Below are 16,726 nucleotides of genomic sequence, written 5' to 3'. Positions count from 1 at the left end.
CGCGACTACATAAATAAGTACGTATATACCTTATAAAATCACGTTATATACTCACAGCTGCATTTAAGAGAAATGTGTATTCAGAAACAATGAGAATTTCTAATCGGTTTTTCAGTACGTATCTGAACACATGTATTTTCGACTTTAAAGCAGGTTTTTTTTTTCAAGACGCTGTTCGAAGATATATATTACTCGACATACTGAAATTTATAAGTAAGAGAGATACCAATTATGTGTCCTGAATTACCCACTGTCAGATTTTGATAGATACCAAAACTGCTGTATAAACTATATAACTGTTACTAACTAAGATTCGCTTTAAATTAAAGCATGCCAGAATTATGCGGAAACGCTACTTGACATCACTGCCTCACACAACGCACGCGTTGTTCCGCGGGATTCCATGTAACGAGTCTTGTTTATGAAGTCAGGGCATTTTTGCAAGCGAGAGACCGAGAGTGCGTACCGCGAGAGAGCACGAGAGAACTTTAGTAGATTAATCCTCCTAACTAAATCGACGCGCTCTCAAGGAAACATTGGTGCTGATGCGGTTTATTTAGTTTGATTTTTACTTTTAGGAGGAATTAGCCGTTTTTATTATTGTTTTAATGGTTGTTTAAATGATTAGACAAATGTTTTATATATATACCGCGTCATGCGATGGTCTCGTGCTCATTTCTAATATGTTAGCTAAGTTCAAGCTTAATCAAATTATATTGTAGTTGTAAGATTTTTTTGCAATAAGTCTAACTTCCGTCTTACCGTCGGTTCTCACGCAACAGTGCCAGGAATCTGTGCACTTCGGATATCACTGTCGTATATTCGCACGCACGCGAATAAAAAGATATATATTCGAATATACAACGAGGACTGACATTTCTGCCGTGCGTTAAGCGGATCGATCTGTCGATTCGATTCTAGTTATATTTTGATAAGACAAAAATTAATAAATCGGCGATTTAGTTTATAATTTTTTAGCATATAAAGAAAATATACATATTTATTTGTAACACGAATGCATTAGACATTTAAGGGATGGAAAATATCATCGAACGATATGTAACGAAGTCTAGCCATTAGACGGAAAAGTGATAAATGATTTATGCTTCCATTTAAGATTAGGGTTACCTTATCACTGCTTTATGATTTGTAAGCCTCTATAAATCGTATCCATAAATAAATAAGCAACGATTTCCAAGGGTGTGTATGTGCGAGCGTAAATGTGCGTGTATGCGACGCGTGGGTGTGTGACATGTCTTTGTCATGTGTATCATTTTACTTATTTCAGTGTTATGTACAATAAATTGGGTATAAAACTATCACTTCGCTCTGATTTAACATTATTATGACTGAATTTTATTTTCTCGCTGCTAAGACTATTCTCGCTGTTAGGATAAAACTCGCTCCAGGTGACTATTCTCTAGAGTTTAGAGATTAGAAAGGAAATCTTTTGCAACGTACAATTTCCAGAATTTTTAATTTACAGACCATTGCTACATTTACCATTTACACATAATGCAATTCATAGATTCTCAGTACACAGAAATAAATTTAAAAAAGAAAAGGGAGAAGAAAGATATTTCTTAGACCCAATCTATTAATTATTTCCTAAATATTTTCGTTAAATTATAACATTGTTATATAACACTACAAATTAAAAAGTATTTTTTTTTGTACACACAATATACATATTAATTAGTGTCATATTTACATACGTTATTACCACATATCTCGTTTATCCACATATAAGCTTGTCGTAAAGTAAAAAAAGATACATATAAATTAATTGTGTGTAAATTGAGATAAATATGAAAAGATACAATAAAAATAAAACGATCGGAGTCCTGTATTCCTAAAAAAATAAATAAATCAAATTATACAAAAAAGGGCCGTAAGGAGTGAGCGTGGTAATTAAAGAGCAATAAAATTTCTTCTCAAAGATAATTACAATTTAAATTGAGATAAGTGCGTGTATCATGCGAGTCTGCGACGAATTTACATACGCGGATAAATGACCGATATAAATGGCGCTCCTTCGACCGCGTCGCTCCGATCCGAGCGCGGTATAACTTTTTCTTTTTCTTTTTTTATTTCTTTCCGTCGGTGATCCGCGTCGGCAGGTGTACGGAGGCGGTACGTGGCCGCCTACTACGCAAATCGCGTATTAAGTAATGTTAGGTGTGTGCACGCCGTGTATATTTCCAGTCATCGGCGTGATAGCATCGGTACCGCGTTGTAGCTCTCGCGTCCGGTCCTCTTCCGGAAATCACCGGAATAACGATTCTCGGTGATTTCGACGCGCGGGAGGAACTTCGAAAAGGTGCCAATAGCGCCTATTATCCAGCACGAGGTGAATCATCGCGATAATAATTGAGAAATGACATCTATAGCTTCGACGAGTGACGCGATACGTCTGCATTCGATCGGATGATCGATTGGCTGGATCGAGCGAGGCGTAGACGACGAGCGCCATCGATCGCGCTTAGAAATCGAGTCGGGAGTGATGTGATCGTGAACGTTTCGCGAGGTATTCAGCATTTTATGGTTGTTTTAATTATCTCTAATGAGTACCGACAAAAGTGCTACGAAAAATTCGGCAAAACGTGGAGACAAAAGGCATCATTTTGAAATAAGCGCGACTCAGGCCCGGTTTCATCAATGTAAGATTAACTTTATTCTCGGTTTAATTTACTGTTTATAGAATGTTTTTATTTCTAATGTCCGTTTTTACCAATGTAGATTAATTTTAATCTCGGTTCAACGTACTCTTCATTTTTTTCTTATTTTTAGAAATAGAAAAAGATGAAGAGTTAGTTGAACCGAAATTATATAATTAAACTATATTGGTAAAAACGATCATTAGAATTAGAAAAAAATAAAGAGATAAATTAAAAACGAGATTAAAGTTAATTTTATATTGGTGGAATCGGGCATCAGAGATTGATCATAAATCGAGTTTTGTTTCATTAACGATTGAAATTCTCGTCGGAAGACGATTAAAAATCAAAAACTCACGATTGAGATTGTTTGTCGAGTTGCGTGAAGTGTAAAAAATATATTGTGAAGATAATCCTGACACGGCACTAACATCGATTTTCATTGAATGTTTGGTAATAAATAAACAGCGAGAATGGTGCGAGCAACTCGCGCGGATGGAGCGCTAACGAAGGTGAGACCTTCAGCCATTATTATGTTAATTTTATAGTGAGTAGATTCTCAATTTTGCACACTTCTCAAACCTGTTGGTACATCTTTTTTTGTTAATATCAATGTACTATGAACAGCGAGATTAGGAATTTCCTCGAATTCATCATAATTTTATAATCATTGTTCCTGATCGAATGCGAAACCGAAGTAAAACTTCAATGCCGGACATATGTGAATAGATAATGGATCCATTCAGAGGAACATAGTTCGCGATGACGGCAAAACCATGCGGAAGCGACAAATTATGACATCACATGGTAAAAATTTGCAAAACAGTATCATATTTTCGTGATTATTTTTATCTCTGAAAATGAGATTTTTGTAATTTATTAATGTCTTTGTTAATTCGTTATCATTTTACTGAAGTGAAAAATTTAATAAAATTAATACTTTATATTGTGTTATTCTTATTGAATGACTGTTGTAAAGTGCAAAAAGTATAAGAAAACAAAATATATTTTTTTCTTAATTTCTTACGTTTGATATACGTATTTGCAATCGTAAATAAAATGTAAACTATATGTAATGTTTTCTTTTATTTTAGTTATTCCATATATTATATATATTTTTATTACAATAATCATATAGAAAATAGGCAGAACATTTATGAAAATAACATTATATTTATAGTATTCGAGATTTATTATATCCATTTTTACCAATGTAAATTGTTTTTAATTTTGATTTAATTTATTATTGATCTTTTTTTAATTTTTAGAATTAGAGAGAAAAAGGTAAAAAGTATAAATTAACCGAGATTAAAGTTATTTACATTGGTATAAAATAGACATTAATAATGTCGGATTAACATACTTAGAGCTCAAACATTCTTCAATCCAATCTCTCTATTTCAATAAGAAAATTTTCTTTAATTCTTCACATTTTCTTTTAATGGCACGTACGCAAGATAAAAATGTGATAAAATTATAAATGTAAATATTAAACATATAGTAATGCCATATGTGTTAAGAATATAGAAGTTATGCAAAAATCCACCGATTATAGTCGGAGATATTAGATCATCGTGAAAGCACAGAAGAAATCTTTATCTGCATGAATTTCGCGTATGTTCATATAAACATCGATAAATCTCGCGATTTATCACAATAGAGACAATGACAAAAAGTTCTATCTATTAGCGGAATCAGTCAAAAGTGTCCAGCGTTGGTAAATAAATCATCTTTTTTAACTCTTCGCCGCCGTCACTGTCGGTAGAGAATAAAGTGAATTATAGACCGGCTTCAAAGGGTGTTTTCCATTTAGGTGCCACAAGTCAACACAAGTGTCGTTCTATCTTTGTTATTCTCTGAATGGCAAGAAAAATAGAATGATGCTTGTGTCGACTTGTGCCACTAAATGGAGAAAGCATCCATGACAGAATCTTATGTTTAAGATCGTCTTAAGTACAGTTTTAAGATGTCAGCTCAATCAGAGAGCTGTATTAGCATCTTATGACTTAAGATTACTTAAGATTATCTTAAAATAAAAACGGATTATATGAATACCAATCACAAAGCAATAATATTAATATCTTTTAAGACATTATTTAAATTTAAGACGATCTTAAAATAAGAACCAATTATGAATACTGGCCAGTCCTGATATTCCCGATCTCGATCGACTCGAGATAGAGAGAGAGAGAGAGAGAGAGAGAGAGAGAGAGAGAGGAAAAAAAGAAGCGTCGCGACGCGAGCGTCCCGTCTCCCGTCGGATATTTCAGTCTGCTTTTCTCGCGCGGAGTAGCGGCGTACTTTAATACGTATACACAGCGTCGCACGTAGATATATAGCGTTCGTTCGTGGCTACGCCGTGACTATTATTAGTCCTCGGTCATCGGAGAGAAGTCCCTGTGTGCGCGAGCGAAGACACGACGACGGCAACGGCGACGACGCACGTACGCACGCACGTACGGTCGTACGCACGTACGCACGTTCAACGAGGAAAAGTCGCGTCTCTCGTCGAGTCGTCGGAGAAAGTGCGTCCAAGTGCGTCTCTTGGATCCCGCCCGAAAATTCGCCTCCGTGCGTGCACGTGCGTGCGGAACGCACACGTTGCGCCGCGCCGCGCCGCGAGTGTGTCCGCTATAACAGTGATCCGTGTGCAAGAAGAAGGACCTCGGTAGCATCCGCTCGTTGGACCTTGGAAAGGATGATTCTCGCACGCTCTTCACTGTGAGTTATTCGTTATTCACAATTTCTTCTCCCCCTCTTCTCCTCGTCGCGAATTCGTTCTCTCTGTGATTTTTTTGTCTCGGTGAAAACATCGGGAGCTTTTCATTCCACAAGTCGACGCTAAGTAGCGTCGTTCTGTTTAACAAATTCCATTCATTAGCTATATGCCGCGGTCTATATAATAGATGTCTTTGTTTATCCTGTATATTAAACAAAGACACCTATCGTATAGGTCGCGGACTAAGCGCACGATGTAAACGTAGCCCATAACAAAGATAGAATGGTGCTTGTGTTGACTTGCGTTACCAAAAGCATCCCTTGTTTCTCGATCAAGCTCAGATTTTTTCTTTCAACGTATTGATGAAAAGCGATGACAGAAAGATACAGCGTTGTCTTTTATGCCCGTTTCTACCAATGTAGATCAACTTTAATCTCAATTTAACTTACTCTTCATCCTTTTTTAATGCTTAGAACTAGAAAAAGATGAAGAGTTGATTGAACCAAGTATTTAATTTTAAGTATACCTTGTACTTAAAATTTTAAATTACTGCATTAATAGAAACAGACATTAGAAAAAGATAAAAAGTAAGTTTAAATCAAGAGTAAAGTTATTCTGAATTGATAGAAACCGAGAAAAAACGGGCATTAGACGTAACAAATAAATGTAACTACTATATCAAGTTGAAGCGAGGTTTAATTGATTGTACGTTTCCCTCTCTCTTTGGATCCACTCCACATCCAGTAGGAGAACTGAGGAGTCGCGATCGTCGTTTAGACTTTAGACTCGGTTAGAGTGGTTAGACTGCGATCAGCTTTGACTAACTAGAGAACGGCTTCGAGATCGGTCGATTTTTTGATACGTGTATATACGTAGCGCTGGGATCTGAAATCATCGAAATTATGGGCGGTATTCATAATCCGTTCTTATTTTAAGTCCGTCTTAAGTAATGTCTTAAGATGCTAATGCAGCCCTTTGATTAACTGATGACATCTTAAGCCTGTACTTAAGACAGTCTCAAATATAAGAATCGACTATGAATACCAACCTATGTCGGTGTCCGCAGTATCTGTTTCCGATCTGTCGAGAGAGTCATGGTTCCGCACAGTTGAGTCATTCTGCGCTATATCGGTGACGTTTCTCGATATTTCCGACTGTCGAAGCGCGTCACGCAATCCACGGGACAAAAATAGGAGCGAGTATTGTTACGGACGTTACGGTATCATACAGTTATCGAAAGCACATAAGGTGTTTTATGCAGGGTCTACAATAGAAGTCGTAGCGGTCGTAGGATCTTAAGTCGTAGAAAATTGACCAATCACAGTCGAATATGAGAAGAATAATCAACTATAATTGGTCAATTTTTTATGACTTAAGACCCTACGATCTCTATGACTTCTATTGTAGACCCCGCATTATTTATTGTTTTGCTGCTGTTCCGCGTTTTGCAATTGTTTCTTAACGATTGTTGAACGTGAATGACGATGAGAAAGATTCGCGGGCTGCGCGGCGCGCAGTCTCTTGGCAAACTCGCAAAATCTACTCTGATGTACTGACGCGCGCGAATAGGAAGACGACGTGCATGGAAACAGATTGATGTATATAAACAGCGTTAGCTAACAGCAATCTAATTGAACAGGATGTTTATTACTTGGAAAAATCTGGAAAACCTGGAATTTTCGAGAGATTTTTTTTACCCTCGGAAATCAGAGATTTTTTTGGAATTTTATTGGGAGATTTTTGGAGTTTTACTTTTAAACTTAAATTGTTTGTTTTTGAAAATATAAACAAATTTTTTCTTGATAATGTAAATGTTGTCGATTAGTTAACAATGAATACGACATACACATTCGCGTATATTCATGTATATTTTTATTTCGCGAATTTTTATTAAAAAAAGGTGACAGTAGAAGATAATACTTATTAGCAGAATAGAATGGCTGATGGTATTTTTGGTAGTGAACCTTCCTTATACTATTCTACATGTTACGCGGCTCTACAAAATTATAGATATTATCTCGTGAAATCTGTTTCACGCTAATGTCTTCTGCTAATTTTCAATATATAGTTTGTTGTTCGCATGCCAATTTATTCCGAAATTATATTTAAAAAACAAATTTAAATAACAATGGAAAATTCAAGAATTCTTACAGAATTTTTGTACAAGATTTCAGTAAACCTCCTGTTTAACTGAAGATAATCTTAGAAGTTAATTCAATAATTCGGTATTAATGAAATAAATACGTATGTTGTAATTTTAATAAAATGCTATTTGTTTCATTAATATTATACTGTTATTCTCAATTAGTCAGATTATCTTCAATTAGAATAATGCTGTTCATATATCATTCTTTTCATGTGCAAACTGGAAAAATCGCGTGATAACATTACATTTCTTGTAAGCGCGATCTGAAACAGTGATATAAACACAATGGCGGTGTACTTCTAATTTCACATGTATTTTCGCATGTATTTTTCCTGTGAAAGAAAACGACTTAAAGAATTGATGAAAATTTTATAAATATTTAATAAAAAATAAAATAGAGAGGCTTGCCTTTGCATTGTAATTATCAATTTTTTTCTTTTTGTCTGTTTTTTATCTTGATTTATTTATTTCTCTTTTGTGAAACTATAAATTTGCGTTTTTATAAAAGAGAATAGATGAAATATGAAATGTGTGTGCAAAAAGTAGACAAAAATCTTTTATTTAGAAAATATTTCTTGTTGGAACATTTACTGTCTCTTAGAGACAGTCGGATAAACTGATTCACGCAATCTATTGTTTTTTTAATCACGTAGATTAATTTATTCACAATTAGTATTCATAATATGGTACTGTCCGTGACAATAAATTGGCGCGTAAATTAAACCCACGCGTTTAATTGAGTCCACGGCGTGTAACGTACACACATTTAACATCCCGCGTGCTTCGCGATGTGTTACCATAACGAGCTTGTGCATTTAGCCAATATGTTCGTTGCATTTATTGTGACATACATTACAACGAAAGAAACGTATTTGTTCGCTCTTTATTATACATTCTGTCACATATAGTGTTTCTTAAATATTGTTCAATATTTTAGAAATTGATTTTTGAGATTATATTTTATAAAGATATGAACACACGGTTTCAAAGATATACAGCAAGTTAAAAATTCTATAAAGTTGTTCAATGGCTTAATAGTTTTTAAGAAAGGTATAAAAGATTCATTTTTTTTAGAATATCTTTGATGAGATTGTCTTAATGAAATAATAAAAATCTACAAAAAATTCTAATCATCGAAAAGTTTGGAGCAGTAATATTAGTGATATTATTATTACTTAACTTTGTGTGTATATTTTTATGTCATTGATTTCTTACAAAATAGTGATTATAGGTAAAACATGAAGATAATACCTTGCCTATTTACTAGCCCAAAGTTGAAGAAGAAATCTTTATTCATTTAAGTACTAAAGTAAAAATGTTAATTCTATAGAATTTTTAATCTTGTATTTTTGAAATCTTTGGGACTATATATATATTAATTAATATGAACTTTTTTTTATAAAATAACTTTTAATCAATTCTGAATATAGAACAATACTTAAGAAACATCCTGTATGCACTGTAGTAAATAATGCACGTGGTTAAGCGGCGTATATACAACGCGAGAAGCGAATGCCAAGATTTTGATTAGAAGGATTATTTTAAAATTTCAGATTTTGGAATTACATTCGCAGCTATGGTCAAAGATATTTTTCAGCAACTTGTGCAGGACACTTAGAAATAATTTTTGCTTACTACAAGAGGAAAAAAGAAGTCCTTGAACTTGGCGTTTTGTTTAAGATTATTCCGTTTGAAATTGACCTTCACGTCTTTACATAAATATTTAAGCATTATATATATTGTTTTGAAGATTTTTAACGCTTCTGCGAGGAAAATATTGCAAAACTATATTATAAAGCTCAACTACATCATCGTGTTACTTTATTTGATGTGTCATACATTGAAAAATAGAACATGATACACTTGAAAGCATTAACACTACTTCAATTTTACAAAATTATTACATGAAATATCATAAAATAAATATCAATGAAATAAATATTATATACATATAATGACATCAAAAAATTAACACTTACTAGTTAAAAATTAACAATTAAGCAGAACATTTTGATCAACGTTTCCACTTTCTTCAGATGATGAATCATCTACGTTTTCCATTTGCATAAGTGGCAATTAAATCGGAAAGTTTGACTTGAGCCGTCTATATTAGCTTTTAATATAGACGACGCAATTATTCTCAATCATTTGTAGCCTCGCTATGGTACAATTCTGTGTAGCGAGTAAAAGATCTCCACGAACTCGAGGCACACTCAAAGGTGTTTCGAGGACAGACTCGTTAGATTCTTGCGTGTCTTATGCGTGATGTGTATTTTTTTTGTTTTCTTTAGATGAGGGATGCGGTTCCACAGAAAGGAAATAATAACATAGCTACCCCCAAGTCCAAACCGTCCTTAGAAATATACCGACCCCCAGGTTTGTATTCTCTGGCTATTAAGTGACGAGCACATATCGTATCGTAAATTTTATCATTTATCATTCGAGTCGTCGTCGTCTTAGTTTCATGGTCATCTCTAGGTGGGAGAGCGGAAGGAACCACGGCGAACGTCACTAATCTTCGACTAAACGTGCACGCCAAGGAATTCACGATGAAGCAGAACGATTCGCATCCTTCTAAGTGAGTATGAACCAGCGGACTATATTTAAATAGTGTACTGTCGCCGTGTGAACATTGGTTGAGTTGAGTCACGACGCTGTTTCTAAAATCGTTCAGAAAGTTTAATACATTAATTGTAATAAAAAAAATAATAAGATAATCTGGATTGTTTATATATTTAATTAATGCTGTAACATCAAAACGATTTGTTTAATGATCGATTTCTGTCTTTTCATGATGAGAAAATATTTTTAAATCAGAAATTATTTTTTTAAGTTCAACTTTATTGCTAAGTTATTTACAATAGCAGTAATAATATAAATATATGTTGAGTGTTTTTTAATAAAAAAAATTGGTCGAACTTGCTCGGACTCTCCAAGATCTCATAACGAATTTGAATGGTTGCACTTAATGCGCACTGGTTCACGTTAAAGCCGTCGTACATAAATTAACATAAAAATATGTACGAGGGCAAATCAATAAGTACCCGTGTTAGTAATGAAGACGCAAGATTTTCACAAAACTTTTTTTTATTTTTCAACATAATCCCCTTTTAGGAGGATACGCTGTCCCCAACGTTTTTGCCATTTTTTTAACCCCTCCGAAAAATACGATTCGTCGAACTCTGCAAAATAGGCTTCTGTTTCGGCAATGATCTCTTCATTCGACGTGAATCTTTTTCCACCGAGCCATTTTTTCAAGTTTGGAAACAAGAAGAAATCGCAGAGGGCCAAATCCGGAGAGTACGGTGGATGCGGCAGCAATTCGTACCGCAATTCGACCAATTTGGCTGTGGCGACTGCGGAGGAGTGAGCCAGTGCATTGTGCTGATGGAACAACACTTTTTTTCGCCAAATGGGGGCGTTTTTTCTTCAATTCAACATCGAATCGGTCCAATAAGTCAGCGTAGTACTGCTCCGTGATAGTTTTGCTTTTCCCCATGTAGTCGATGAAGATTACGCCTTGCGCGTTACAAAAAACAGTGGCCATCACTTTTCCGGCCGATGGGATCGTCTTGGCCTTCTTCGGAACACGTTCGCCGGGTGAAATCCACTGTTTTGACTGTATCTTGGTCTCCGGTGTGTAGTAATGAATCCATGTTTCATCAACGGTTACTACTCGACGCAAAAACTCCTTCGGATTGCGCTTGAACAGCTCCAAACATTGCTTTGAAATTGATAGCCACATTCGCTTGTTGTCCACCGTGACCAATCGCGGCACCCATCGGGCCGACAGCTTTTTCATTCTTAAATTATCATGCAAAATATTGAATGCCGTTCCATACGACACGCCTATGGCCTCTGCTACTTCACGTACTTTCGTTCGGCGATCAGCGAGAATCATATCGTGAACTTTTTCAACGATTTCCTCAATAACCACGTCTACCGGGCTATCTGGGCGCTCCTCATCAAAAACAAACGAACGACCACGTTTGAATTCGTTGAACCAATATCTGACGGTTGTCATAGACGGTGAAGGGTTCCCATAGACGGCATCCAACTTCGTTTTTATTTCTTCGCACGTTTTTCCATCCAAAAATAAAAAGCGAATCACGGATCGATATTGTTCTTTTTCCATTGTATCGTCGAAAACATCAAACACTCTCACTACGAATTACTGTCAAATCAAGACTATTGCATGAATCACTCTGAAATTTTGTATGGCGTCATTTGAAAGATGGTAGTACACGATGGCAACTTGCATCAGCAACATCACCTGTCTTCAAACACGGGTACTTATTGATTTGCCCTCGTATTTAGTAAATATAAATATAAAAACGCAGATGAAAGTCTCACTTGGTCTCAATACATTTTATTGTACTGTTAAGTGAAATTTGTATTTTAGATTTGAAATATTTGCATTTTGCTTATACACAGATTAAATCAGTGTACAACGGCTTTAACATGCAGTAGTGCGTTCAACCGAATTCGCTATCAGACACGATTCTGAATTTAATCGATCTGTAAATAATCGAAACGGACATGTATCTCGACTAGGTCTCGGAATAATGCATCGGAGCGCTCCTCGTATTATCTGCAGCACAGTAAATCGAGCGGTAATATACACCGTTATCTCTACGCTCAGCAACAACAGCTACAACATCCTCTACAGCAACAGCACCAGTTATCGTCCCGTCATTCTCAGAGTGGCCATCACGCGACAGCAAATTCCACATTTCGACAGCTCCATTCTTTAGATATGTCCACATCCAGCGGGAACATCTTGCACGTAAGTGAAGCACATAGATAGTGCATTCTAGCAAGCGACATAGTGTGACACAATGATTATAGCATTTTTGTTTAAAATTGACGAACAAGGATGTAATGGTTCTTTGTATCACACTATGTTATCTATATCTCTTGCTGGAAGACATCCAGAAACATGAACTGTGCGCAAAATTAAAGATACATTTAAAAAAAAGATTGAACGCAAAGCAGTAATCATCTGGTTTAATTCAAGATTGAATGCAGAACGGTCGTTAACTTATCGTTAACTAGAGAGAAGCTCTTAGGTTTAGATAAAAATTATTTTATCTATTATAGACCGCGAATCGAGTACATTTCAATGTGGAACAAAACGAAGTTAAAACTAATTCTATGAAACCGGGGAAGCTTACCAAATCGCATACCTTCGTGTCGACTTATGGCCTGAAGCGCTCGAAGAGCCTGAACTCAACGGATGTATTAACCGCTAAAGCACTCAATATTGCGGATGCCTCCGAGCTCGGGAAATTTCCCTCGCCCGTTCAAGATATACTTTTGCGAGCGATAGAAGGTGAGAGAGTCTATCTACTATCAGTTAATAGAATGCTTAAGCTTTTTATACTTAAATAGATCACGTTGTTCCAATCGAATTGTACATTACTTTATGGTGATTTATCATTAGAGCATAACAATTCAACAAAAATAGACAAAATATAGTATTTCCAACATGGTTTCTTTGATGATAAAATATTGAAAAATGCCAATAATTAAAAATTTAACAATTACAAAATTATTTAAAGTGATTAGCGTTAATGTATGTTGTTGACAGATCCGAATCTTTTAAATGCGAGAACGTTGATGGAACTAGTACGACACATTCTGGATAGAGTAGTGGAGAATCGCAAGTATGCCGAGCCGGCAGCTAAAATTTGCATCACAATTATAGAGGTTATTTTTTTTCATTATCCTTTCATAAAATTGATCAAGAAGGTCGACGATGAACACTCGCTGTTCATCTTTTCAAATGTAAAAGAAATACAAATGAGATATTTTAAGAAAAAAATATCTGAAAAATTAGAACTTCATCTTTTTTAATTTTATAAAAAATATGAATAAGTTATAAAAATATAGTCGTTTGCTATTAAATATTGCTATTGTTTGCATTTCATTTTATTTTATGCGTATTTAAAAGAATTATCCAAACAGTAATATTCTAATTTAGACGCACACAAGATGAAATATATAACTTGAGATACGTTTCACGTACAGAAAGAAACAAAGGAAACTTTCCTGGAATCCTTGTTAAATACGTGCCAACAATGGTACCAGGATCGCGCCAGATTACTGCATGACGGCACGACCTGCCATCGGTACTCAGCCTTTATGATGTTTCTCAACGAGATGTATTGCCAGGTATAACTAAGCACATAATGACACGTTCATCACGAGGTATTCATTATTCCCGTAAGAAATGCGCTAACTAGTTAACAACTGCAACGATACCTCCGTGTAATGGAAAGAAACGGGTCAGTTTCCGATCTACGATTTACGATAACGTATAATTTAGCGTTCATTTCAATTATTTATATACTCGTTGTTTTTTTTATCGTCTGCTGCATGTTATGACGGTACTAAGCTTTCGAGCGTGCCCGCATAAATGTGTATAATCGCGTTGTTCCAGTTGAAACGACGGCAGCTACAATTGAAGACACAGCAGGAGGGCGTTCCTCCCGGACGCGTGCTGCTCACGCTGCTTTGGAAATGTTGCCAGGATTGTCTGCAGCCACCCGCCATCGATTCACTTGCCGAGGTAAGACTGAGCTCGATTGACGAGTGTTATAAAACAAAACCATTGGCCTGCGACAAAACAGAATTTATTAACTTCATCCTTATAACGAATTCGGTTGGACGCACTAATGTGTATTGACATATTAAGGCTACGTTCCATTTAACATTCACAACGCTCATGGAATCATTTCATCCTCGTTTATCAAATGTTAAACAAGAACAAACGATACTCGCGAGTGTTGCAAACATTAAGTGGAACACAGTCTCAAACTATAATATTATACACTAATTTAATTTGTAAATGAAAAAGTGAAATGCAAATATTTCAAATTATAAAATATATTTTATAAAACAGCATAACAAAGCATATTAAGGATTTCGGTGATTAACCCATATCTATATTTATATTAAATACACACTTTTACATCAATTTATGTACGACGGCTTTATGCACCAGTGCTGAGATTCAACCGAATTTGTTATTACAAGGTGTTTATTATCTATATAGAGAATTTAGAAATCTGGAATTTTCATAGAATTTTATTAGAACATTTTTTAAATTTTACTTTTTTAAATTTAAATTCTGTCTTTGAAAATATTATTTCTACGATCATTTTTTTCTTAATAATGCAGAATGTTGACAGTCACTTAGCAATAAGTATGACATACATATATTCACGTATATTCTCGTGTATATCTCGCAAGTTTTTATTAAAAATATCAGGATGAAACAATATTCAGCAGAATAGGCTACTATAGTAATCTTCTCCATACTATCCTATAAGTTTGCGGTTCTAATTCTAGAAAACGATAGATATAGGTTCGTGTAATATCTCCTACTGATTTTCAATAATTTATTTGTGTTGGATTCTAATTTATTTCAAATTAAAAAATTCTCTAATCTTATTTGGAATTTTGAACTAATTATCTGGAAAATCCGAAAATTCTCAAGAGAATTTTTTAATAAGATGTCAGTAAACATCTTGTATTAACTTAGCAAAATTTCTTACTATTTCTTACGTTCAAAGTTTGAGCCAAAATTACAGAGTTCAACGCAAGTATAAGATAAATCTATAACAAGATGCAGATATGAAATTGTATCCAAGGCTACGTTCAGATTCCTATGCAAGCGTCATCCAAACATTATTTTACTCTTGTTCATCTAATGTGTAAACAAAGATAAAATGATATCCAGTACTCGGGTGGAAATCTGAACGCATCCAAGGTAGATTTCGCAAGACCGAATGAACTTACATCATTTTCGCGCTGGATTCTCTGAATTACTACGAACCGATCTTCGACCGAATTGAAGTTCATTAAAATTCAATAGAAGGTTGATCTCTCTCTTCGTCTATATCATAGACGAACTGCCTATTCTTCATCCTCACGTGCATTGGCAAGGATCTGGACGCGGAGCTGCCCGCGCAGCTACAACAGCTGCTTGGCAGCGTACGCGACGCCTTCCTAGCAGAGGAGACGACGCTACCACCGGTGAAGAGGACTCTTCTGCAACTGATTGAGCTCCATGCCGCACATTGGCAACTGCCAGCACCTGCGGTGGTTTACTACTACCCCTCGAACTCAAACTCCAAGTGACCGCCACTCGACACCTGCGGTCTCTCCGTCCATCTTCCCAGAGTATGTGCGAGTGGATTTGCACGAAAGCATCATGGGTGTACTTTAAGTATTTGTACCGGAACGAAATATTTTGTAACGAGCGCGCTAATATGCCTTTCGACAATAAATATACGAACGAAAGTACGACGTCGATGAGTTATACGCAATCCTTTTTTTTTTATTTCACGACGATCGCGAACGATTTGCGATGATCTCGTTCCTTCCACGAAACGGAAGTTTTTTGTTCGATGATTCTGTATGCAAACGATGGTATACGAATAAACAAGTTCTTTTACAAGTGCATCCATTCTTTGGGTTGGACAAGACCGGGGAATCCCTGCAAAAACGCATTTTGATTTATGCGAGCGATATTTCATCCTTTCCGGACGCGTCGAGGAGTCACCTTCTGATTCACGACGGAGGGGGGTGAAAGATCTCTCGAAAGATCTTGCGCTTCCGAAACGAAGAAGCGGCGTAAAACACGCTGCACACGATAACGCGTGTGATCTCCTTTTCCAAGTGCCGATTTGTGCCAAGGGCGATAAAAGATCGACCGGCAGTCGAGAACAGTAGACGCGATTTCTCTCCGGGTTGAGTCATAATGCGAGTACGACGCCGACGGACGCACCTTTTGTATCCGGCTGCCAACAGCACCATCATCGAATCTTCCCGAATGAGCAGCCTAATTAACCTGCATATATTACATTGCGAGAATCTGAGATCTGAAACAGAGGTCTACGGTTTCGAAACAAGAGCGCGACAAGAGATGTGCTATTAATTACAATTAAAATACGTAACAGTAATTAACGTAAACAATACAAACGTATTGTTCGAGATAATTATCATTACGTGTTTTATATAATATAGCAGTCACAAAGACGTTTTAAAAACACTCTAATCTTTTTAAAACACATTTTACATCTCATTTAGACTTCTGTTGTTCAAACACGTATTTAGTGTTTATTTAACATCAAATGTGCGATATCTGTGCTGTTTGAATATAACGTTATTTAATCATCAAATGCAAATATTCTTTGT

The 16,726-nt window shown here is 35.7% G+C and overlaps 1 protein-coding gene across 4 annotated transcripts; it reads left to right on the top strand.

Annotated features, from left to right (window-relative positions):
* Positions 1 to 2,210: 2,210 nt before the first annotated feature.
* LOC108720860 (uncharacterized) lies at positions 2,211 to 15,984 on the top strand. 4 transcript variants are annotated; one of them, XM_018445110.1, is made up of 10 exons: positions 2,211 to 2,527; positions 3,126 to 3,169; positions 9,814 to 9,898; positions 10,001 to 10,100; positions 12,077 to 12,308; positions 12,623 to 12,854; positions 13,113 to 13,231; positions 13,553 to 13,696; positions 13,965 to 14,093; positions 15,434 to 15,984. In XM_018445110.1, the coding sequence occupies exons 1-10, from the start codon at positions 2,428 to 2,430 to the stop codon at positions 15,665 to 15,667; spliced, it is 1,419 nt and encodes a 472-aa protein (XP_018300612.1). In that variant the 5' UTR covers positions 2,211 to 2,427; the 3' UTR covers positions 15,668 to 15,984. The 4 variants fall into 4 exon arrangements, with proteins under 4 accessions (XP_018300612.1, XP_018300609.1, XP_018300611.1 ...); XM_018445107.1 differs by having other exon boundaries at positions 9,983 to 10,100; XM_018445109.1 differs by having other exon boundaries at positions 2,455 to 2,660; positions 9,983 to 10,100.
* The last annotated feature ends 742 nt before the right edge of the window (positions 15,985 to 16,726 follow it).

This window comes from Mycetomoellerius zeteki, unplaced genomic scaffold (assembly GCF_001594055.1).
Source record: "Mycetomoellerius zeteki isolate Tzet28-1 unplaced genomic scaffold, Tzet1.0 scaffold155, whole genome shotgun sequence".
Taxonomy (NCBI): domain Eukaryota; kingdom Metazoa; phylum Arthropoda; class Insecta; order Hymenoptera; family Formicidae; genus Mycetomoellerius; species Mycetomoellerius zeteki.
The sequence above is the reverse complement of the archived record's forward strand: the minus strand, read 5'-3'. Positions and strand labels throughout refer to the sequence as shown.

Excerpts from the sequence above, each read along its gene's own strand:
- LOC108720860 (XM_018445107.1), top strand. The coding sequence starts at position 2,428 with ATGATCGATTGGCTGGATCGAGCGAGGCGTAGACGACGAGCGCCATCG. Across the intron at positions 3,170-9,813 it reads CGGATGGAGCGCTAACGAAG|ATGAGGGATGCGGTTCCACA; the intron begins GTGAGACCTTCA and ends TGTTTTCTTTAG. Across the intron at positions 10,101-12,076 it reads AACGATTCGCATCCTTCTAA|GTCTCGGAATAATGCATCGG; the intron begins GTGAGTATGAAC and ends TATCTCGACTAG.